General features: G+C 33.6%; 1 protein-coding gene across 2 annotated transcripts in view; it reads right to left on the reverse strand.

The window, feature by feature from the left end:
- Positions 1-7,894: 7,894 nt before the first annotated feature.
- The window catches only part of LOC118196621 (2-Hydroxyacid oxidase 1-like), a 67,878-nt gene continuing 49,466 nt past the window's right edge, over positions 7,895-26,306 (reverse strand). For both annotated transcript variants that reach the window (XM_035368102.2, XM_035368095.2), the window contains 2 exons: positions 21,487-21,556; positions 7,895-8,112 (listed from right to left, as the gene is read on the reverse strand). In XM_035368102.2, the coding sequence (XP_035223993.1) occupies positions 8,003-8,112; positions 21,487-21,556 (180 nt within the window). In that variant the 3' untranslated portion in view covers positions 7,895-8,002. The remainder of the gene's footprint in view (positions 8,113-21,486; positions 21,557-26,306) is intronic.

The following is a 26,306-nucleotide window of genomic DNA, read 5'->3' on the forward strand; positions in this document are numbered from 1 at the left end:
TCCCAGTTGTTGAGCCAAATCTTTTCGGATGATGGTAACGTTGGCTCCTGTATCTATCGTCATATTGCAGGGAACTCCATTAATATGTCCTATTATGAAAAGTCCATTACTGCCGCCTCTCACTGCAGAAATCTGAAGCGCTTTAAACTGGGGCTTTTCATGATCTGGCAACCTCCGCCCCGCGAGATGGCCACTAATTAGTTTTCCTGCTGTTTGTTAGGAGCGGTCTTAGCATCCGTGCCCTGGGGTGTTCTGCAGTTTCGTCGTATGTGCCCTTCAGCACCGCAGTTCCAGCACTTTACGGTCGGTTTCTTGTCACCAATATTTTGTCTCAAGGCGTTCAGTTGTCTAGTTAAATCGTCTAGACGAGCAGTGACTTCATCCCCTGGCTCCTGGACTTGAGCAGCTCTGACTGGATGGCGGTTTCGACGGGTGGCTTGCTGGGCTGCCTCAAATTTCATGGCATACACTAAAGCGCTTTTCAGATCTTTAACATCCGCCATTCGCAGTGCTTTCTGTATTTCAGGGTCCCGGATGCCATCGATGAAATATTGCAGGGACAGGATTTCCCTTGTTTCTGTCGGGCACTCCGAAAAGGCGTGATGTGACAGCCTTTCAACATCCGTGGCGAGCTCCTGAAGCGTTTCGGTGAGCTTCTGTTGACGAGATTTTAATTGGAGCCTGCTGTAGTCTTTTAAACATTTCTCGCCGAAGCGCAGCTACAAAGCGCCGGATAGAGCTTCGAAATCTAGCCTTTGATTTTCGGGAAGAGTCTGCAGGATATCCGCTGCGTCTGCTCTCAGAGAAGCGGCGAGATGAGCTTGGGAATCCCATCCATTCGCATCCGCAACGATAGAAAATTGTGTCATATACACCTGCCAGGAGGTCTTCCCATCATATGTAGATAGTTTCAGAACGGAACGAGCAGGCATCGATAAAAATTTGAAACCTTCAGAATTGTTTCCTACCGTCGCGATGCATTTCTTTAGGCTGTCAACTTCTTTGGCGACGGCAGCAGAAACCCTATCATCAATTTGTTGTTCGACGGCAGAAACTCTTTCTTCAATTTGTTGTTCGACGGCAGAAACTCTTTCTTCAATTTGTTGTTGGAAGGCCGAAACTCTTTCTTCGACTCGTTGCTCCACAGCCGACACTCTATCTTCTATTTCATCTTTGACAGAAGAAACCTTTTCTCCAATTTGCCCGACTTTATTTTCGACAGCTCCTATTCTGTCTTCCATAGCCTCAAATTTACTTTCTATTACGCAGGTTATTTCTCTTTTCATTTCGTCTTGACCTGCTTCAATCTTTTCTTGTACAGCTTTTATGTCTTTAAAAGTTACTTGACCAGCTTCCAAATTTTCGTGAACGGCTTCCATTTCCTTTTTAACGGATCTTATCTCTGCTTTAACAGAGTCTTTCATATCTTCTTTAAATGATGCTTGGCCAGCTTCCATCTTTTCTTGGAATGCAGCAAAAGCACTAATGAGCTGTCTCAATTGTTCTTCCATCGCTCTTGTGATTGGCATTCAAATCCCACTTCTGACACCAAAAATTGTTGCGTGCGTACAGGTTCGTTATGAAATGAATGCACAAGTCCGATGAAAAATGAACAAAAATTTATTATTATCACAACAAAAATGCTTAAATTTTCTCAAATTATCATGCAGTATTACAATATCTCACAGTAGTTATCTTTTAACTACTCAAATATCCAATAGAACGTAATTCAAAACAGCTAAAGAACGCTAATCTGCGAATTCGCTACAATCAACAAGAGCAGTTTTCTAAACAACAACAAACTAAGCAACTACTACAAACTGAGATATTTTCCTCCTTTTATAAGATTTTAAAATCACGCGCTAGAATTTTCCAGCATTTTCTCGAAATCAAAAAGAGATATTTATTTATTTAATGCACGCGCTCTTGTATTTTTAATTTTTCCGGCTTAGCTTTCTTTTAATATTCGTCACGCGCTGCACTGCACGAGAAATAAAACCATTTAATTTATAATTGAACTAACATTAGCTTTTTAAATACCAAATTCGTAACAATATAAAAGGAAAGAAACGCCATAGTTCACAACTGACTGGGAAAAAAACAAAAAATGCATACCCAACACAACTCTTAATAAATATAAAGTCGCTTCTCATGTTTTCAAGGAATCTGCAGCACTCCCCAAAGAGCTATTGCTAAATCTTTAAATACCTCTGTAGAACTGTGAACAAAAAAGCTAATCAAAACAATAAAACGTGATTAAGACACAATAACACGCCGAATAAATACTAATTCAGAAGTCAAACAACAAAAATCAGCGTTAATTTACAAAATTTTCACAGGACTAGTTTCGATGGTTTTACCGAACCATCATCTTCAGCTGCAAAACCGCAAATGAACAAGATAGGAAATAATGTTTAGATAAGATAAGAAAGCCTGGACAAGAATAAGCAAGTGGCGCCATCTGTTGGCGAAACCAGAACTAAAACATAATTACCTAAAAGCCGAAGGCAAATTTGGATTGGAATTAGGATCGTTAACTAGAACAGAAAGATTTTTATGAATGTGAAATGCCTCTAGAAAATCCAGTTCTCCAATGGAAGATGTTTTTTGAATAATTTTGGCAGCAGAAAAATTGAAAGTGTGATTTTCGGACCAACAATGTTGAGCAACAGAAGACTTCTGTGTTTCCTTTTTTCTAACATATGCCTCATGTTCTTTGACGCGAAATTTTAAGGCTCTCTTAGTTTGGCCAATGTAAATTAAACCGCACTGGCAAGGAATCCTATAAATACCCCAGGAATTCATATCCGGAATGGGGTCCTTGAGTATGGAAGTTGGAATTTTATTGATGGGAGAGTAAACAACCCGAAAGTTAAATTTCTGCAAAATATGTGCAACTTTATAGCTAATTGATGGAAAGAAGGGAATGACAACAGAATTTTTATAATCTCCTAAAATAAGAGTGTGGCTTTTAATGTGTTGAGATGAGAATTTTTTAACAGCTTGATTAATAATGTTGGGTGAAAAGCCCCTGTCAATAGCTATTGCTTTTAAATAATTTAGTTCTTCATCAAGGGCTAGTTTGGAGGAGCAAACTTGAAGAGCACGGAAAACATAGGAATAAAATGAAGCTAACTTTTGTTTAGTCGGATGACATGATTTAAAGTGTGGTGGAAGGCAAACCGATGAAGGTTTACGGTAAACTGTAGTACTGAAGTTGGATGTGTTACGTGTGACCAGAATGTCGAGAAACGGAAGAGAATTGCAAGTCTCAAGTTCAAAAGTGAACTGAATAGCAGGATCAATAGAATTCATTGTTGAAAGAACTCTATTTAAATCATCTTTATTACCTTCAAACAGGGTAAAAGTATCGTCTACGTAGCGGAACCATGCCGGGAAGTTTAAAGTTTCAAATAATTTTGATTCATAATAATGCATGTAGATATCAGCCAGGATGGGACTGAGGGGGCTTCCCATGGCTAATCCCTCAGTTTGCTTGTAATATTTATTTTGGAAAACAAAATGTGTTTGTTTCAAACAGAGTTGAGTGAGAGAAATTAGCTCATCAATTTCGATGCAAGAGAAATAAAATTCGCGAAGTCTGGTTTCTAGACATCTTAATGCACCCTCCACTGGGACATTGGTGAATAATGATTTTACATCAAAAGAAACCATGAGTAAATTACGAGGAGAAATGTTTTTAATCTTTTTTACAAACTCTATTGAATTTTTTATGGTGCAAATGTTATTGTCTAATAGAGTGGAAAATCTAGAAACTAAATATTTAGCTAATGGAAACGAGGCAGTACCTAAATTTGATACAATAGGGCGGAAAGGAATACCACTTTTATGAATTTTGGGAAGAGCATATAATCTGGCACAATTCGCAACAGATGGGATAAGCGAATGTTTTAAGTTGCTTGAAATGATTTGCGAAGATTTGATCGCAGTTTTTATTTTGGATAAGTCCGAAGGTGAAGGATCTTTAGGGATCGGATTATATGGTCCTTCGTTTAAGAGTTTATGTAAGTGTTCTTATCCAGGACGACTATCTGGCCACCTTTGTCGGCCTTTGAAATGACAATATCCGGGTTAGAATGAATTTCGCGCATTGTAGCTCTTTCTCTCGCAGTTAGATTTGGTTTCAAAGGTTTATTATTGAATTTCACATAATTTCATAATCCGATCCCTAAAGATCCTTCACCTTCGGACTTATCCAAAATAAAAACTGCGATCAAATCTTCGCAAATCATTTCAAGCAACTTAAAACATTCGCTTATCCCATCTGTTGCGAATTGTGCCAGATTATATGCTGTTCCCAAAATTCATAAAAGTGGTATTCCTTTCCGCCCTATTGTATCAAATTTAGGTACTGCCTCGTATCCATTAGCTAAATATTTAGTTTCTAGATTTTCCACTCCATTAGACAATAACATTTGCACCATAAAAAATTCAATAGAGTTTGTAAAAATGGTTAAAAACATTTCTCCTAGTAATTTACTCATGGTTTCTTTTGATGTAAAATCATTATTCACCAATGTCCCAGTGGAGGGTGCATTAAGATGTCTAGAAACCAGACTTCGCGAATTTCATTTCTCTTGCATCGAAATTGATGAGCTAATTTCTCTCACTCAACTCTGTTTGAAACAAACACATTTTGTTTTCCAAAATAAATATTACAAGCAAACTGAGGGATTAGCCATGGGAAGCCCCCTCAGTCCCATCCTGGCTGATATCTACATGCATTATTATGAATCAAAATTGTTTGAAACTTTAAACTTCCCGGCATGGTTCCGCTACGTAGACGATACTTTTACCCTGTTTGAAGGTAATAAAGATGATTTAAATAAAGTTCTTTCAACAATGAATTCTATTGATCCTGCTATTCAGTTCACTTTTGAACTTGAGACTTGCAATTCTCTTCCGTTTCTCGACATTCTGGTCACACGTAACACATCCAACTTCAGTACTACAGTTTACCGTAAACCTTCATCGGTTTGCCTTCCACCACACTTTAAATCATGTCATCCGACTAAACAAAAGTTAGCTTCATTTTATTCCTATGTTTTCCGTGCTCTTCAAGTTTGCTCCTCCAAACTAGCCCTTGATGAAGAACTAAATTATTTAAAAGCAATAGCTATTGACAGGGGCTTTTCACCCAACATTATTAATCAAGCAGTTAAAAAATTCTCATCTCAACACACTAAAAGCTACACTCTTATTTTAGGAGATTATAAAAATTCTGTTGTCATTCCCTTCTTTCCATCAATTAGCTATAAAGTTGCACATATTTTGCAGAAATTTAACTTTCGGGTTGTTTATTCTCCCATCAATAAAATTCCAACTTCCATACTCAAGGACCCCATTCCGGATATGAATTCCTGGGGTATTTATAGGATTCCTTGCCAGTGTGGTTTAATTTACATTGGCCAAACTAAGAGAGCCTTAAAATTTCGCGTCAAAGAACATGAGGCATATGTTAGAAAAAAGGAAACACAGAAGTCTTCTGTTGCTCAACATTGTTGGTCCGAAAATCACACTTTCAATTTTTCTGCTGCCAAAATTATTCAAAAAACATCTTCCATTGGAGAACTGGATTTTCTAGAGGCATTTCACATTCATAAAAATCTTTCTGTTCTAGTTAACGATCCTAATTCCAATCCAAATTTGGCTTCGGCTTTTAGAGAAATTATGTTTTAGTTCTGGTTTCGCCAACAGATGGCGCCACTTGCTTATTTTTGTCCAGGCTTTCTTATCTTATCTAAACATTATTTCCTATCTTGTTCATTTGCGGTTTTGCAGCTGAAGATGATGGTTCGGTAAAACCATCGAAACTAGTCCTGTGAAAATTTTGTAAATTAACGCTGATTTTTGTTGTTTGACTTCTGAATTAATAAAACGTGATGTTCATCACCTAACGCTGAAACTTTCTCAGAGTAAAATTATGTGCAGATTGCTGTATGAAAATTATTTTGGAGGTGAAAAAATGGAAATATATAGTTACAATTGATGAGGCTTGGATATATTTATCTGACTGCAAAAGGAAATGATCCAATTACTTCCGAAACAGAGGAGAAAAAGGCCTAATATTGAAAACAAGGAAAGTTTTTCTGAAGGTTTTAGGGTTATTATTGGATTCTCTTATAACGGAAAACTTAAAGCAAGGAACGAAGAAAAAATGTCAAAATGAATTCAGATTACCATCAGAAATATGTTTTAGCACATATTTTTAAAGAACAAATTCCATCCCTTTATCCAAACAATCTTCACTGTGTTCGCTTTCATCAAGATAAGGCTCCAAGCTCTAAATCTATTACTTAAATTTCTCTAAATCTTTTAAATGTTATTCATTTTTCATCGGACTTGTGCATTCAATTTATAACGAACCTGTTTGGCAGTATCCTGTTTGGCATATGATCAAAATGTACTGCTAAAAACTGTACTGTAGAAAAAAAAATATATACTGCTCCGAACTCAGGCCACTTCATAGAGCTAGGACCTTCTGATAACTATCTTCTGATAACTTCTGATAGTTTTCGGTTTATAAACACAGTCTGTTATTACATACAAGGATTTATTACAGAGAATGTCTATTTTAATGTACCGAAATGACACAATTAAAGAGAAAACCTTAAAACGTTACTATATAAGACTATGGAGAGCATTAGTTTCTCAGTTGTTTAGTTCAGCGTGTGTTCGGAGTTTCGCGATATCTCCGTCGAAACGTTTCCTTTTTAGATACTCTTTGCGTTGAGATGTGTTTAACATTCTTAGTAGTTTAAAGTGCAACTATTGATTTTACTCTGTGATATCGAGAAAACCAGTATGAGTATTTTTTGGAAAGTTCCAGCTTTTAGTAAAATATTTTATCAAACAGTCATCGCTTCTGTGTGCATCCAGTCTATTACCAACCCATAACAACAAACACATAATGTTAAACTCTCCGTTCTAATAAAATTAATCATAACTATTCCAAAGTAGTGTTACGGGTTTTATATTGATTTATTTAGTTTGCTATATTTAGTAGAATTGTTATAAAATTGTTTCATTTTCCCCGTGCAATGCTGCACGTGACTTATTTGAAGAGAAACTACGCCGGAAAAATTAAAAATACAGGAGCGCACGAATTTAATAAATAGATATCTCGAGCAAAAGCAAAAGCGAAAGCATACTAACCGAAAAGCAAAAGCGTACTAATTGTACGCTTTTCGGGAAAAATCGAGAAAATACCAGACTATGATCGTGCTGATTAAAAAGCTTATAAAAGCCAGAGAATCAATATCTCATCTCAGTTGTCTTATGAGTTTGTTTAGAAAACTGCTGCTGTTTACTGCAGCGAATTCGCTGTGAAATCGAATTAGCTTTCTATACGCTTCTCTATTTTGAATTAGTTCTGTTGAACGTTTTTAGTTTAAAATATAACTTCTTTGAGATATTGTACGAATATATGAGGAAATTCAAGCCCTTTGTTTTATTTGTTGTGATAATAATAGATTTTATTCATTTTTCATCGGACTTGTGCATTCAATTCACAACGAACCTGTACGCACGCAATAGCATTGTGGATACAGGCAGTATTGTGTAAAGGAAGATTAAAGTTACAATTATTTAACCGAAATGTGATAATATTAAAATATATATATTATAATCCCACTTACTGTCTAAATAGTGTTTGTGGTAAAATATTGTGTCAAAAGTACACATAAAAAAAGCGTTTTGTACATTTAAGATTTCTACGTTGACTATAAGCAGCTTCATTATATAAGATATAAATTAATAAACTTATGCGTCGTCGATTGATAAACATACGCTTTAGTATTTTTCAGCTTTAATTTTAAACGGAAAATGTATTATTTCTATTTGAGAACACATCTTTGAAGTATTAAAACTAGGGTCCTCATAAAAACATGAATACTTTAATAAATATAATAAAATTTACAGTGAAGTATATTTTAATCACACATTTTTGAGTGGAAATCAGTATCTTTTAAATTCTCAAATTTCAGTCTTCCTCTTCATCCTTCTCGGACAAGCTATTTGTTTTCTGATAATGAACGACTGAGTCGAATGTTGCGATGAGGTCTTCGGTGAGATCACTTAAAGTGGGAACTCCTGAAATTAAACGAGTATTTCTTTCAGTAAAAATACAATATTACAACTAGATTTATGAGTGAAACACTTTCATTAACAAACGTACAAGCACAGATTATATATACAATTTCAATAGTAATTTCAGTATAGTAACACAGTTACGAACAGAATTCATGAAGATGAAGGAAACAATTTATTCTTTCGAAATTAACTGAAAATTAAAAATTAGCTGAAGAATTTATTTATGGTACATTATATAATTAGATTATTAATTGAGGTTTGTCGTATTTCTTAATGAGACGTAATAAATTCTGAATCTCTTTTTAGTGAAATAAAAAAATTTTTCAAATTTAAAACATTTTCAAGATTTTGAAGTCCAGAACTAATTTATAGCGAAGTTCTATGTTACGTAAAAATGTTATTGGAATAACTACCTTTCAGTTAATTACTTGCTGTAACGTTCTATTTCAAAATTGGTCACGGAGAAAATAATAATTCAGTTGTAGGGATATTACGATTTTTAAAGCAGGAGACATAAAAAACGAGTAATATATATAAAAAAAAGTTAAAGTCAATTCCTACTTAGGTCAACAAAGAAAAATTTTGCTTTAGTTACTTTTTAACATTTTTTCGTTTCTAAATTATGAAGGTGATGGGTGATCTAAAATTTCTCATTTTATCCATTTCTTGTAATGCTTCATTATTGCAAGGAACCTTTCCAGAGAGTTTCTAGCAGCCCAGTTCTTCAATTAATATTCCTTCTAATGGTTTCACACAATTCAGTGATTCATACACTGTTTTTCTTTCTCTAATCGTCGCTTGCGTCGTATTGTAGTTTCTTTTCGCTTTTTTTTTTTTTTTTTCGTGTACTCTCCGTTTGTGAAGCAAGGGACATTTTAAATGGTTATATCTTAAACATATATTATTATCACGTTAACATAGAAATATGGGGGGGGGGATTTTTCTGCATAATGTGACAATACATCCACTTCATCCAACTCCATGAAACAACAGTTCTTTAATTCCATAGACTTTAAAAGTTTTTAGAACTATGTTTCACTGTTACCACTTACTTTTGTTCATTATTGCAATCCCATTTATCAGAGTCATGTACATTCATGTACAGTCATTTATAAGTTATTATACAATTAATTTTTACGGCACGTGAGGATTCCTAATAATAAACGATCATTATTTGTAAGTCTTATAATACATTTAAAAAACAGTATATCTTTAGTCCCGATAAACAGGAATAAATAGGTAGGAATTGACTTTAATATGTAAAAAACTGTATTAACATCAAGTGTCACCCACTAAAAGTTTTAGAAAATGTATTTGAACTTGAATGGATGAATAAAATGTATTTTATTGACGTTTGAAAATTTGAACAAGATATAGGGAGAGTGTAAGCTAATAGTAGGAATTTAACGAGCAGTGCCCTCGCCGGGACTCGAACCTGGACCTTTCGAATACGGGCTGGATGTGCTAACCGTTACACCACGTAGGCATGCTGGAAGTAGAGACAATATACTTTATATACTTCCCCTCTTAAACGACGACTGGGGATTAGGGGACCCAAAAGCCAAATCCTGGTGGCGAAAACCCATCATGCACCACCTTTCAGTTCGGGCTCCAGTGTAAAGGCATTAGGTTATTTTTAAGCAGGAGACATGTGAAATGAGCAATGCCCTCGCCCGGGCTCGAACCTGGATCTCTCGAATACGCGTCTAGTGTGTTAATCGTTGCACCACGAAGGCACGCTGGAAGTAGGGAGAAAATACCATAAAAAGCAGTATCTTGTATTTATTTGTAACTTATATTTTATTTGAAGAACTTGGGCACTATTGTAGCCATTTTACAAGAATGATTAGCTATATTTGAATAACTGTTCTTATGTTGTAGGAATACCTGCCAATTTGTATAGATTGAAATTGTTTATTTGTGCTATTTATAATTGTATAATGGAAATTTATTATTTTAACTGCCATGAAAAAATTAGTTGCAGTTTTTTTTTAACATGTACATTTGTAGTATGTTTGATTGGTAAATATTCTAACTGTAATAAAATATTAGTTGCAGCATTTGAAACATGTGTATTTTTCTGGTATGATGATTGGTATATAATATGTGCTGAATAATTTTGTATTTTATGTCTATTTTAATTGGGAATTAGTTCCTGTTTTCCATTAGACCTTTTTTTTTTTTTAGAATATGTGCTTTATATTGTTGGAATACCGGTCACTTTGTATTGACTGGAATTGTTTAACAAATCTGTAGTTTTGCACAATTTAGAATTGTATTGAAAAATTTAAGAATTAGTTTCCTTTTTTTTATCATCTGGGAGCCAAGTCATTATTTACAAAACATTTGTTTCTGTGGATAATAGTAAAATAGTGTACATATTACAATGAAATTCCCAATTGCAATTTCGTGTTTGTCTTGTGGATAATTGCGACACAGTGTGCAAATTGCTATGGACGCACATAATGAGGTGTGCTAACTGTTAAGGACACGAAGTTATGATGTATCAAACTGGACAAGTAATATTTACTTGAACGATGAATTTAACAAAAGTGAACATAGAATAGAATACACAAATACGACACACATCATTAGGTGTGTAACTGATAAGAACATGAAGTTATGATGTATTGAAGAAGACATAGGTTTAAAAACTGGTTAATATATAAGTTCCACTTTCCACAACATAGATCCTATCCATGACAATGTAATTATTAATTGATCGTATATTTATTTTCATACGGATTATTATGTAACAATTATTGTATAGATGACACTGTCAATTTAGCATTGTAATATTACTATTGTTGCATCAGGTTCTTCTATTTACAATAAAATTAATGTAAAATTCCTTACCTGCTGCATCTTCAGTGTTCTCGACGCCAGGCTTCTAATAATCACGTTTTCCAGTAAGAGTTTCTATTACAATTAGCAGGCCATCTTGTCTTTTAATTATTTATTTAAAGAAAACGCTAATATGCACTATTTACAAGGTAAGTGATAATTATTTTAAGACAGTACATTTTTAACTCTGAGTCTTTACGCTCCTCAAAGCGGTTCCAATCTCGACTGGTTCTCGAAACTTAATTACAGCAAAAGTAAAGGAAGAGATGCCCGCAATCTAGTGGCAAGAATGTGACATCCTCCCACCTTTTGATTTTACCTCGATAAGATGGGAAAATCAAAACAAAATTTATCAATAATCAAACAAAAATTCAAGTACAACTTTCACAAATATGAAAAGTAACTAATGCTCTAAAATTAATACTTACAAAGAAGGATTACACATCTAAACATTTTCTGCATTACATTCATACCATATCCAGATAACATGTTCCAATTGACTACTGTTAGGACAATTAAATTTCTAAAATACTGAAAAGAAACAAAAATTAGTTTAGCAATTTAAAAATATGTAACAGGTTTTACAGTTTTACGTCCATATCTAGTTTGATAGTTCATATCACTGTCACACTTATCGGCAGAGTTTTTTCTGTTCATGGTGAAGTCACTAAACAAGTTAGGTCTATCAAGTTCGAGAGGATAAATACGTTTCACAGGTCTTAGGAGTTCACCCGTTGCAGTTTTCACTTTGACAACACGTACTTCGTTGTCTTTCCCAGGATATAGTTCTACAACACGACCTATTGGCCAATCTATTCTCTTCTTGTTGTCGCTGCCGACAAATACCAAGTCATTTTTGTTGATAGTCCGAGTAGATCGTTTACATGGTTTTTGCACTAGGATAGCTAAATATTCATCACGAAATCTTTTGCGAAAATGTTCTCTTAAGTTCTGCAAGAACTTGTATCTTTTTGTCAGATTGATGGTATCCAGGTAGTCTAAGTCTGGTACTCCGAAGTCGTGCACATCTTGTAGAAACATTGAAGGAGTTAGTGCCGTAAGATCATTTGGATCTTCTGAAAGGTACGTAAGGGGTCTTGAGTTAATCACAGATTCGATATCACAAAGTATAGTCAACATTTCCTCGTAAGAGACACAGGACTTTCCAAGAACATTTCTCAACATCTTCTTGACTGTTTGTACCAACCTCTCCCACCAACCGCCCCACCATGAAGCAGTTGGGGGATTAAACTTCCACTGTATTCTCATACTAGTTGAATTACATTCTATTTCTTTCCAATCTATCGATCTTAAAAGATTTTCAGTTCCAACGAAATTAGTGCCATTGTCGCTGTAAATAATACCTGGACGACCTCTTCTGGCAATAAATCTCCTTAATCCTAAGATGAACGCATTTGTTGATAAACTTTCTATCAGCTCAAGATGTATCGCGCGATAGACCGCGCAAGTAAAGAGCAAGATCCATGCCTTTTTTCCTTTTCGTAAATAAAGAGGACCGGCTACATCGACTCCGGTCACTTCAAACACCAGAGCATCTCGAACTCGATCTTCAGGAAGAGGTGCTGGAACAGTCTCTATATTCTTTGCGCTATATCTTCTACAGCGAACACACTTCATAAGAACTTTACGTACTGTTTTTCTTCCTCTCAGGACCCAGAATTTCTGTCGAATATTGGCTAGTACGAATTGCACACCAGCGTGGGATAGTCGCAAATGGTAATCTAAAATTAACCTATGAACTAAGTCATGATTTGAGGGCAATACAATTGGACAGAGAAAATTTTCTTCTTCTACAGTTTCTATTTCAGGGACCGTGAGTTCTCCTGATTGTTTAGAATCTGGTCTTCTGCAGTTGTTGATAAATCTGCATATCCAAGCAGTTATTCTTAACATTTTATGGTAAGATGAATATTTCTCAAAAAAATGTTCTACCCTTTGCGTATTTAGTGCAGAAATGACTGATTTCCTTTTTTCTGAATTTACTATTTCCATATCCGGTATTTCCCTTTGTCTAGGCCATTCTTCCTGATTTTTCTTCAGCCAGTCGGGGCCCTCCCACCATCTAACTACTAAAAGTTGTTTAGCGGTGCAACCTCTTGATGGGAGGTCAGCTGGATTTTTTGTTCCAGCAATATGTTTCCACGTTTTTGGATCCGTCAGTTTCCTAATCTCCCTGACTCTGTTTTCCACAAAGACAGCCCAGACAATCTCTTCCCTTTGAATCCATGTCAAAACTGTTGTAGAATCCGTCCAAAAATGCGTTTCCATATTTTGCCATTGCAAACCATTTAAAACAGAAGAGCATAGTCTGGCACCTATCGTGGCAGCTATCAATTCCAGACGAGGGATCGTAATAGATTTTACGGGAGCTACTCTAGACTTCGATGCCAACAGATGAACTTCAACTCCAGAATTCGTCACAGTTCTCAAGAAAACTGCAGCAACATACGCATTACTACTGGCATCACAGAATGTGTGAATGCTGCAGAACTTCCTATTGTCCTTGCTGGAATGTATCCAACGTAGGAGGGATATTTCTTTTAAGAGAAAAAGGCTTTTATACCAATTCACAAAATTTTGTTTTGTACTCTCGTCGACTTCAGTATCCCAAGAAATTCCTGTTTTCCACAGGTTCTGCAACAATACTTTAGGATACAAGAGAACAGGACTCACAATACCAATAGGATCAAATATTTTGTGTGTTACAGCGAGAATTGTTCTCTTCGTTATTATACCCATTTCAAAATCTTCTAGCCAATTCAGATTCAAAGTTAAATTATCTTTCTGACAGTTCCATAACAGACCCAATACGGGTGAAATAGTTTCCTGTTTCAGGTCATCTCCATTATGTAACCAACCTCGAAGATTAAACTTTCCTTCATTCATTATTTCTCGAGATTTTTCGATGAACTGAATCATCTCGGATTCTTTGTCAAAACTGGCAACAACGTTATCTACGTAGAAGCTACGCAAGAGTTTAGCTGTTATCTCCGTATCATATGAAGAATTTTTCATGTACTTTTGTAGATGGAATTCTATAACAGCTGCCAAAAGGAAAGGACTACTCTTAACCCCAAATACTACCCTAGTATGACGAAATATTTTCGTTTTCCTTTCTTCCACATCATTCCACCAGAAAAACCGAAGCCAGTCTCTATCTTGAGGCCTTACACTGATCTGTAAGAAAGCCTTTTCAATGTCTGCTACAGCAGCAAACTTGCCTTCCCGAAATCTCAACAAAAGAGATGGAATTAGTTCTATCAAATTTGGTCCACACTCCAAACACTGATTTAGAGAAGGAGACGATTGTTTCCTCGCAGACGCATCAAACACCGGTCGAATTGGTGTTGAGCTATTTTCTTTGATCACCGGTCTATGCGGTAAATAATGTCCATAGTCAACCGCAATATTTTCTTTAACTTCTTCGATCACTCCTAAGTTACACCAGTCATTAAAAACTGCATTGTATGAAGAAAATAAATTTTGAGATAAAAGTTTCTGGGTGGTAGATTGTAGACGTTTCAAAGCTAAATCCTTGTGGGTGGAAAGTGGTACATGATTCTCCGCCCATGGAAGTGCGACTTCATAACGCCCCTCTTCGTTTAGAGATACAGAATTTTCGAATTGCAATTTTGATTGCAAATCCCTTTCCTCTCTAGCCTTCTTTGTAACTGGATCTGTTATTCCGATAACATCAAGCCTCCACAGTTCTGACAGAGTGGCATCAGAAATATGTAAAGATAACGAAAGCGTGGAAAAGGAATTTTCTATTTCATAATTGTCAGTGTTCGCTTTCCCCATGACTGTCCACCCAAGTCTTGTACTTACAGCAACTAATCTTCCCCAAGGAAGAACTTCGATTTTACCTGTAAATAAATTTGCAGCAACATCTGCCCCTAACAACAAATGAATCTCTTGGGGGTTCTCCTGAAATAATCTGCAATTTTCAAAAACATCACTGACGTAAATTCCTCTTCTTCTAAGTTCCCTAATCCAGTGTATATTTTTGATTTTAGGGACCGAAGAACATATTTTTCTTTCATCCAATACATTGATTTCGCAATTATACCGTTTATCTACGCTACCCAATTTTATTCTATAACGTTTATGTTTTTCCGAAACTTCTATGCCACCGAAAAGTCCGTGGGTTACACTTTGTTCACCTAAGCTTCTTAATTGTAACCTTTCTGCTGCATACCTGCTTATGTATGAGTTTTGACTTCCGGTGTCAATTATCACTCGAACAAATTGGTTATTCCCTCTTCCATATATGCGAACAACTAAAGTTTGCAAATATACTTCTGAACATCCTGCTTGATTTGAAAGTACTTTATTTTCTATCTGTTTGTCTTTTTTAATTTCCGAAACTTCGACAGAAGGATTTTGTTTATTACACATAATAGTTGCATGTTGTTTTTTACAAATAGAACAAGTTATTTTTGTTCTGCAGTTTTGAGCCAAATGGTGTAATTTTAGGCATTTATAGCAAGCACATTTTCTTTTTAAAATGTCCCTTTTTTCTTGTAATGATAAGCTGGAAACGAAACTACAGTCATAAATCTTGTGGAATTGATTACAGAAGACGCAGTTCATATTTTCCTCTCTGCATTCGGATTTTGTAAACAAATCTGTAGCGGTCGGAATCTTTGGTTTATTATGTCTATTTGAGAAACCATATGCGCTTTTCATTGCAGGGGGGAAAGAAGACTGTCGCCGATCGGATACTTTTTGCTGTTGCGAAACCGTTGACCTTGTGCGTTCGCGGGATGAAAGTTCTGCGTGTAAAAATGACATTAAATCTTTTATGTTATAATCTGTGCCAACATTTTGTGTTCTATGAAATTCAAGCGTTAATTCTGAAGGCAATAACTTCAAAATCATCGGACACAGCAAAGCGCTGTAAGATTCCGATACAACATCTAACGCTTCGAGACATCTAATCTGCGTTTGTACTTTATCATACAAGTTACGAAATGTTTTTATGTCATTCGCATTTTTTAATGATTCAATATTCAGCAAATTATTCATGTGCGCATTAATAAGAGTGTCTCTCCTTCCAAAATGGTCGTGTAAGATTTGAATTGCTGAATCATAATGTTTTGGCGATAACGGAAATCCTTGAACGCAGCTAGCAGCTGTTCCTCCTAAATATGCTTTCAGGTAATTAAATTTGTCTACTTTGTTCAATGATTCGTTATTATGTATTGAGGACTCAAAACTATTCCAAAAAGTAAGCCATTGACTACTGTTCCCATAAAATACGGGAATCGAAAGTTTTGGTAATTTAACATTAGGTGTATCTTTTATATTTTGCTGTGTGTTCGGTGCATTTAAGTCATGATTAAGTTCCTTAATCCGTTTCTTAAGCCTGAATTTCCATAACGTTATCTTCTCGCGATATTGTTCTGTAATTTCGAATTCATTTTCGAATTCATCTACACTCAGAATTGATTCAACTTCCACATCGGCATTAGATAGCGTTTCGGTTTTAGCATTAAGCTGTTCTAACAATTCTTCGAGCTCATTAATACTACATTCAGATTTATTTAGTTCACTTTCGATTTTCTTAAATAGTTTTGTAACGGCAGTTCTTAAGATACTTCTTTTCTTTTTTAATTTATCTACTTCAGCCATTATCTTTCTTAGATTCAAACATTTACAAAAAAAAAAAAAAAAAAAATATACGTCTCATGAAAAACAAATATTTAACTCTTACTTAGAAAACAAAAATTATTCTTTTGCTGAATACTTCAAGAACAAGTATTAAAATCTTCAATTTTAATATTCAGCTTTTGAATTCACTTTATTAGAACTTTTCAAAAAACCTGGCGTCCCTGTTCGGGCGCCATAAAAATGTTGCATCAGGTTCTTCTATTTACAATAAAATTAATGTAAAATTCCTTACCTGCTGCATCTTCAGTGCTCTCGACGCCAGGCTTCTAATAATCACGTTTTCCAGTAAGAGTTTCTATTACAATTAGCAGGCCATCTTGTCTTTTAATTATTTATTTAAAGAAAACGCTAATATGCACTATTTACAAGGTAAGTGATAATTATTTTAAGACAGTACATTTTTAACTCTGAGTCTTTACGCTCCTCAAAGCGGTTCCAATCTCGACTAGTTCTCGAAACTTAATTACAGCAAAAGTAAAGGAAGAGATGCCCGCCATCTAGTGGCAAGAATGTGACAACTATCATTGATTCAGTGAATGCCGCTGGCGGTGGATTGTAGATTGTTTTCCGTCGCATGGACATATAACTCTGATTGGTGTAGAACCTTAGGTCGGAGGTCCATGCGACTGCGTATCAGTATCTTATATTTTCAAACATTACAAAACTATAAATATCAGTTGTGCGTTTTGTTAGATGTAACAGCTTTAAATAAGGAAATGAAAAATTTGAGATGAGTTCTGAAGCACGCAAAGATCAATCCTTATCGGCTCGTAAGAAATTTTCTTCATTGTCAGTATTTTAGTGAGGCATAGCAAATTAAATTTTTAACTTTCGCTTGTGTAGCTGAAGTTATCATAAGTAAATTCTTTCTTTCTTTGCTAAAGACCTTAGAGAAATTGGTTCATAACAGTGATAAATTTGCCCTAAAGGTAATGTAAAAATTATGCGCCTGAAAGTTCATTCGCATGAGGGAAAGAAATGGAGACTTCAGCAGGTGTATAAAAACTGAATTTTGCTATTTAGTAAAACCGAATTTTAAAATATCTATAAGTCAATTACTTCTTTATATTATAAGGTATTTTCTTCCTCCTTCTCGCATGCCTTCGTGTTGCAACGGTAGCACATCAGCGCATTCGAGAGGTCCAGGTTCGAGTCCCGGCGAGGGAGCTGCTCATTTTTCACGTCTTCTGCTTTAAAAAAAAAACAACAACTAATGACTCTACAGTAGAGCCCGAATTATAAGGTGGTGGACAATAATTCCCATTACCAGATTTGTTGATTGAATCCTCTAATACCCAGCCACCCTTAAAAGGGGGAGTATACAAGGTATTTTCTCCCTCCTTTCCGCATGCTTTGGTGGTTTAATTGGGAGCATAATCGACGTGCATGCGAGAGGTCAAGAGTTCGAGTCCCGGCAAGGACACTACACACTTTTTATGTCTTCATCTTCACAAAAACCCTAACGACTCTACAGTATATGCTGTTCAGTCGGAAACAATATCGCACAAATATTTGTTTCGAAAATTCAAAAGATTTAATGATATCTCGAATAAAATTGTTCTTATAAGAATGTTTTCTTCATTGATCTAATTTCAGAGTGAATAATACTTTTCTGTTTGACACTTTTTTCCGTATGAAAACCTTAATTTTGTATGATTTTGCTAAAAGCTGTTTCGCGACCAAACAAGTTTCAGTCTGACAGGCCTCTTTGTTTGTTTCATTTAATAAAATCAGAGCATGAATCTATGCCAGTGTTTCCAGCTGTGTTTGGCAGTGCACTGCATTGGTTTTGGAAAATTGGTTTATATCGGCATAACGTGGAAACGATAGAAAGCCAAAATAGTATGATACATAAACAGAAGAAAAATGCTTACATTTGACTTCGATTAATAACTTTCATTTAACAAATGCTTTTATCGGGAGATATTAATCAGTGTGTGTAAAATTTTATTAATATGAATGGTGCAAAAACTCAATTTTAATTTTTCCCATTTTCCTTGTAAAATGGAATTCTTTCCTTTCTACATACTCACGTTCGGCTACGGGTAATAAGATACTCCCCACTGATAAGCACTATAACGATAATCAATTAAAATGTTATAATAGGAGTTTTTCTTTAATTTTGGTATGTAGCGTCCGTGTGTAACTTGTTAATAAATTATTGCTACACCATAAACAACTCTTCAATGACCCCAACCAAAACGATCCCCCTCATAGGTCTTAAAACGATACCTCTTATTTTTTTAACAAATGAGATTAATATTAAAAAATAATTTATACATAGTGCTCTTTGACAGCGCATTTATATATTTAAAAGTATTTCCTTTGTACATGTTGAGAAAATTTATTTTTATCTTGAACTTAAATAAATATCGTACCTGGAATTAAGTGTTTAATCCTTCAATAAAATTTAAACCATTAATTAAATTAACCTAATGAAAAATTGAAAATAATCTTCAAGGTACATGTCCGTTTTACATATTTAATAAATTTATTGGATGTCTTTCATGTATTATTTTGACACCTAAGGAATTAGACAGTCCAGAAATCCTTAATTATTTCAACTTTACAAGTAAATATTTGCATTCGAAAGTTTAGTTTCGTCACAAAAGCACTCAAAACAAATATAGAATGCATCGAACTAGATGCTTTTAGCGAAAGACCTTTTGTCCAATGGTGACCAGAAATAAATTCCCATCGCTTTGAAAGCCCGTAATATTGAAAGCCAATGACAGAAAATGGAAGTCTAATCGTAGGATATTTATTTTAATACCTAACTTTTGTAATTAAATGCTAGGAACTGGGCCAGACTAATAATAAATTTGTGGCCAGAAGATCATTTGTGCAGTACAGAAGAAATTAGCATAACGATTTCAATTCCAAACTTTAATTTATGTAATTTGTAAACAATTATTCAGCTACAGTTAAAGTCCATAATTTAGTTTCCTAAAATACACAGTCACATAATCGATAGATTTGCATTGGCAACTAAGTGATTGCGGATTTTGTCGGTAGATGGTTCTAGTGCATTTTGTTGTTTTGTTAGCGTGTTCAAATCACCTAGCTTATATTGTTTTCTTGTCGTTTGGACAAGATTAATAATTTAATTGCCTATTAATCAATGGTTATTAATTAATAGTCAATAATTAATAATAACAATTAATTGTTGACTATGAATTAATTTAATTAATAATAAAAATTTAGCGATTAGTTAATAATAAAATTTTTATCGATTCATAATTAATTAAAGTGATAGCAATTATTTTATCGATTAATTAATAATAAAAATTAATTATAAAACTTTATCGATTAGTAACGATAAAATTTAATTAATAATAAAATTTATGAATGATAAAATAATAAATAATTTCATAATTAATTAATAATAACAATTTCACTGATTACCTAAAAAACTAATTTAATTAATGATAAATTAATAATAAAAATTTTATCGATTTGTTATTTAGTTCCGTATTTTTCCCAATTTAAAAACGGAACAGCAAAACGCGCATTTCTGACATATTTTAATGTATTATTTACGAAACGGCAGGAAAACATCGCAAGTATACACGAAGTTATGTACCTTATATGGGAATGATACCTTGAAAGGCAGTGTCTAGTTAAACTTAATGAGTATCGTCTAGTTAAACTTAATGAGAGACATATCAAGGCCAATATCGTTTGAGATAATCACAGCACAATTTGTGAGATTCTACAGAACCTCTTTATCGCACACATGCATTAAAAAATTTAAAGCAACTTGGCTGTGCTAACAAACTCGATTTACGAGGAATTATGCACATTTATGCATATGCTAAAGTGCTGCATCAACTTAAGAAAATTTGATGTAGCGCATTAACATATGCAACTCACTTCTGAACAGCAATCAAATTGATCCATTTCTGAAGCTACTGATTCCTTGCGATGAAAAGTGGATAGATTTTGAAAAAGATCATGGGTAAAACAGGGTGAACCAGCCCAAAGACCATCAAAATCTGCACTCACCAAAAAATGACTAGGCTATTAGTTTGGTGGGATTAGAAAGGAATTCTTTATTTTGAACTTTTACCAATAAACCAAACGCTTAATTCAAACATCTGCGTTCAACAGTTTACCGAAGCTGAGCAATGCAGATCAAGAAAATCGACAAGAATTGGTAAATCCTTAGGATATTGTTTTCTAACATGATAATGCAAAGCCCCACACATTTTTAGGCACTCGCCGAAAATTGTTAGAAGTAGGTTCGGACATGTTGTCACCTCAACTACATAGCCCTGACCTGGCGCCTTCCGAATTTAATTTACTTCGTTCCATGCAGAATTCCTTAAATGGCAAAATTTTAACGGCACACATAATGCAAAATCTTATTTAATTTACTTTTTTGCTGACAAAACTCAAAAGTTTTATGAACATGGAATTATGACATTGTCTGAAAAATGGGAACAAAAAAAAAATCATTGGCGAAAATGGACAATACCTAAGTTATGTTTTTAATTAGAAGTTTTGAGTTTTCTTTCTTATTTAAAATTCGCAATCACTTAATTGCAAATCCAATACATCATTCTTGATGTTATGGAAAAATTATACCTTTGATGTTATTATATTTTGTTGAGTATTGTGGCAAGAGATCATGAGTTAAATAATATTTTTTTACCCCTTCTTACAGAAATCTCTGGTTTGCTGTGCTAAAATTATTTTATATTATTTAAACGTTATCTACGCTTGACCGATATATGTGTTGTCTTGAATGGAGAGCCGTTTTATTAGTTGATAATTTGAAATTTAGATTATTTACGCACTTTCAAATCAGAAACACTCTAAAAAAATTTAACTTACCTGACATGAACATCATTTCTCGTAACTCAGATTTTAAGATAGTCAACATTTTCTTTACTCCTTTAGAACCCTATTAAAATACGTATAGTGGTTTCAACAAAGTTGTATATACGTATGCTACAGTATTGAAAACAACAAACAATATTAATTTAATAATGGAGTATTTATTTAGATTTAATAAATTATTTTAAACTTACATTAGACCAATTAAATAGGGACTAATTAAATAGACTAATTAAACAAAATGACTGAGTAATTCCCCGTTTTAACGAGAGCACAAAGAGAGGCAAAATCAAGGTCTTATATTAATCTTCCTCAAGTTTTTCGAGAAGAGATTGGATTTAAAGGATTATATGTACCATCATTCAGGAAAATTACAGTTACAAAATTCACAACTTATCAAGGGTTCAAGCACATATTCTATGTTATAGTGGATAATTATTTTTTCTCACAATATCAATCCCAGTAGCAGGGGAAGAGATAATGGTATGATAATTCGAAATATTTAACATAGTAACATACAATACTGTTGCATGCGTGTAGTTATATTTTGAACTACTCAAAACGTTCTACGGAACATATTTCAAAAATACAGAGAAAGCTAATCCGTTCTCACCGCGAATTCCCTACAATCATAAATAGTACTAAGTAAACTGCTAAACAACTGAATTGAGATGTTTTCCTCCAGCTTTTATAAGCTTTTTAAATCATACACGAGAATATTCTGGTATTTTCTCCATTTTTCGGGATAGCAAAAAGAGTACAATTACGAGATATCTTTTTATTAAAATGTTAAATGCGCATGCTCCTGTATTTTAATTTTTCCTGCCTAGCTTTCTCTTCAAATAAGTCTCGTGCTGCATTGCGCGGGAATATAAAACAATTTTAATTACGAATTCTACTAAAAAATAGCTAAATAAATACAAAAACAGTAACAATACGATATATATATGTACAGTACATGTACAAAAGAATATAATCAAACATTTGCTATAATAGAAATCCCACCAACTAGATACAATGTAGTTATAGTTTAGAGTTAATATTACGAAATAAAATAAAGTAGGGAAAAAATCTAAAAGCTTTCAGATTTTACATTACGTCCAAAAGGGGTGTTTTTTTTTTTTAAAGTTTTGTTGGTTACCATTATTTATTAAATATTATATAATAATAAAGTTCTTCGCTTTTAAGTCATAAAATTCAAATAAAAGCAATATCACAAAATAATTTTAAAATGAGCATAGCTTTAAAATTTAGGATACACAGTCTCGCGCGCTGGAGATATTTTTTCCGTACAGTGTTGATATTACTCGTTTTGAAATCATTGTGTTTATTAATAAAAAATTCTTTAATGTTCTGAGAAAATATGAAATAGGTAATAAAAGAAATTTCAAATTCAAATTTGGGCTTTCAAATGCCCATATTCTATGGAAGATTACGTTATTCAAAATCGGATGGCTCTAGGTACTGCTGTTTTATCACAATGCAAGAAATATACACACATTTATGCAGAATCTTGGTTATTTAATTTCTTTAAATATAATACAGGGCTGTAATATTTGCTGGCAACAGTTTGAAAAGTGAATCAACGCAAAATGCCAAAACGAAACGAAATTAATAGCGCTTCTGGACTAACGCCCTTTGGGTGCTATGCAATATATTATTAAGCTTACGCCGATTGGCGTCAGACAAATAGAAACTTTACAGGCAGGCGGATTCCAAATAAAGATCTTTTCCAGGCAGGCGGTTTGTGGAACACCAATACCTACCAAGCTGTAGAGATGATAAAATGCCGTGCCAGAGTAATCGAATTTAGAGAGGCGGCTGAAGAGAAAAATTAAAAGGTGGCGGGCGTTTTTAACCTTGAAGCAGGATCTCGTCAATAAATACTAATTTCAAAGACCTGAGATATTAGATAATCATTATTGTAACTAGCCTTTGCTATTTTTTCCTCCTATCAATCTGTAAACATAGCTAAGGGAGGTATTTCTTGTCCGGAAGTACGATAGTGAGTTTTTCAGTGAAAAAGCACGAATTAGGGTTCCAAAATACATTTTATAATTTGCCAAAATATTATTACAATGATGTCTGTCTGTGTCCGTGCATGAGCGTAACAATGTTTTCTGTCCCTGATAATCCTTATATCCAACTATATTTTCTGTATTCTGTGTCTATTTTCTTTCTGAATTCATAGAAATAGTTGATTAAATTTTCGGTGAATGATATCTTTGAAGATCGTAGCAGTTTTTAACGGATAACCGCAAGCGGTACTTTATTGGAAGACCACAACAGTTTTAATAAAAAACCTGTATTAAAATATAATGCAAAACGTTTCAAATTTACCATTAAAACTTTTAAATTAATGGGAACTACATGTTAGATTTTAGCTAAAATTGATTAACGAGAAGAAAAATATTTTGTAATATTTTTTCACGAAATCCATATACAATCAAAAACTTCAAATATATATACCAAAACTTCCATTCTTGTATTCAAAGCTCTTATATGTATATACTATGGATATTCAATCCCGATTGAGAACAAACAACACGTCAGATTTTGATTACATATTGTGAGACGGAAGTGGTATTTTACTTATGCTTAACAGATTTTCGAGTAAAAATATAGAATCACTCTAATAAGAGTTTTTCTAAAATAATACAGCGCATATTAAGATTATTTATTTTGCATTTAGACATAGTATTTATTTATATCAAGTTGTAGAAGACAATAATATTCATAATAGCGTTTCTTTTGGAGTGCATAAAAGCAAAATGTAATGTGGCATGTTATCCAAAAAGTTCCCTTTTATTCTCTTTACTGTTGATAATGACGAGCAGCAACAGCAACTAGCAAATTCGAAAACATCTATTGGTTTACCTCTTTTTAATGATCGAAAAACGCACAGTAGCCACTATTCAACTATAATTCCAAAACTTAACACGTGATGTTTACTAATACCTAAATATCGCTATATAGGAGCAGATTAAAATACATTTAGATATGTTGGAACTATGGGAATAATATTAAATTATGGTATAATTCCAAAACTTAACACGTGATGTTTACTGATACCTAAATATCGCTATATGGGAGCAGATCAAAATGCATTTAGATATTTTGGCACGATGGGAATAATATTAAATTATGGTATTTGTTTTTTCAAAGTATTTTTTCTAAATAACACAACTTAACACAAGTATTTATTTTAATAAACCTTTAATTTTCATTAATGAAAAACCACTTAAATTATTTGTTATTCAGCTGCGCAATAATAATTTAATAAAATATAAAGGGGTAAATATTTGATTATAATATTATATCAAATATTTACCTTCAAATATTTTACTTGGTATACAAAAATAATATATCAAATATATAAAAATATCAAATATATCAATTATATCAAATATAATAAAATAGTATATAAAAATATCAAATATTTTACTTGGTATATATTATATCAAATATTATAATCAAATATTTACCCAATATATATTGGGTAAATATTTGATTATTATATATTACTCACTAAATACTATATATTATAGTGACATAAAGTTAGAAAAACCAGTTTTTATACACGGCTCATAGTATTATTCAACCTTTCTATTTATTTTAACAATAAATTAAATTTGCTTACACACCATTCACACTTTATATATACCTTACTTAAAACCCGCTTCTATTTAAATATATAAGAATTGCCGCGGGGTCACGTGCTGGCCACATCAGACTTTTTAATGTACCCTAAAACACAGTTTAGTGATAAGTTTTTATGAATTCTTGGTATCGAATCAGAAAGTTTGTAATTGATTATTATAATAATTGTAACTGATAATTGTTTGTAATTGTAATTAATCTGAAATTTCCTCATTTTCTAATCATTTAGAACCGACTGAGATTTTAGAGGTTTAACATTCCATTACGGAAATTTACTTCTGAAAAAATTCTTGTGCGCAATGTTTGAGTTTCATTTCTGTGTTTCATATGATTGAATTTTAATTTACCTTCTTTAACCGAGTTCAGGTTCTACTAGCTCTCTGCCGTGTGATTCCCCCACCAACGGTGCGCCGTAACAGTTTCGTAGGCGTTAGCTGCTAGTAAAGCCGGAAGCCGCTTTTTTATGGAGGCATATAACTGATTGACCACCGTTCCAAAGACGAATAAATTACGTACCTGTCTTCTCGGGAATTAGAACCTGGACCCTTCCGCATTGCAGTCATGTCAGTAACCACTTTCCCGTTTGGGCGGCGCCGTGTGATACATTCATATTTATAAAGATAAAAAGATCTTCATAATATTGGGGAAATTCGTTGTGTCCTGCTATTTATAGCCTAATTAATGAATTGATATATTAGAAATAACGAGTAATCATGCCTATCAACTGTTAACAATTGATAATTAAGTTAGAAAAGGAGAGCTTCAGCTGCTATTTGCATTTTAAACTGTTCAAACAGCTTCTTTCCTTTGACTGTTTATTTTTGTTTATTTATTTTATTTTATTTTATTTATTTTTTACAGCTATTGTTACTATTTATATTCATTATGTTGAAAATGACTCTTTCCAACTGAATGTAAATGAATTCATTCAAATAATACATAACCCCTCATTTACAATGATTAATTATAATTGAGTTGAATAACTTTATTAAATGACCGACTCAGCCACACTTTTCTCCTCGGAACTTAGTTGCAAAGCCGGTTAAACTGATTTTCTCTTTGTAGATTATATGTATAAGATGCTATACCGAATTTTGTATATATGTTAATAATGTTAGTGAAATTATACGTAAATTTTGGTATCTCTTGTATAACGC

The sequence above is a fragment of the Stegodyphus dumicola genome, chromosome 3, assembly GCF_044657685.1.
Source record: "Stegodyphus dumicola isolate Sdum_Otavi_A_Nest chromosome 3, ASM4465768v1".
Lineage (NCBI taxonomy): Eukaryota > Metazoa > Arthropoda > Arachnida > Araneae > Eresidae > Stegodyphus > Stegodyphus dumicola.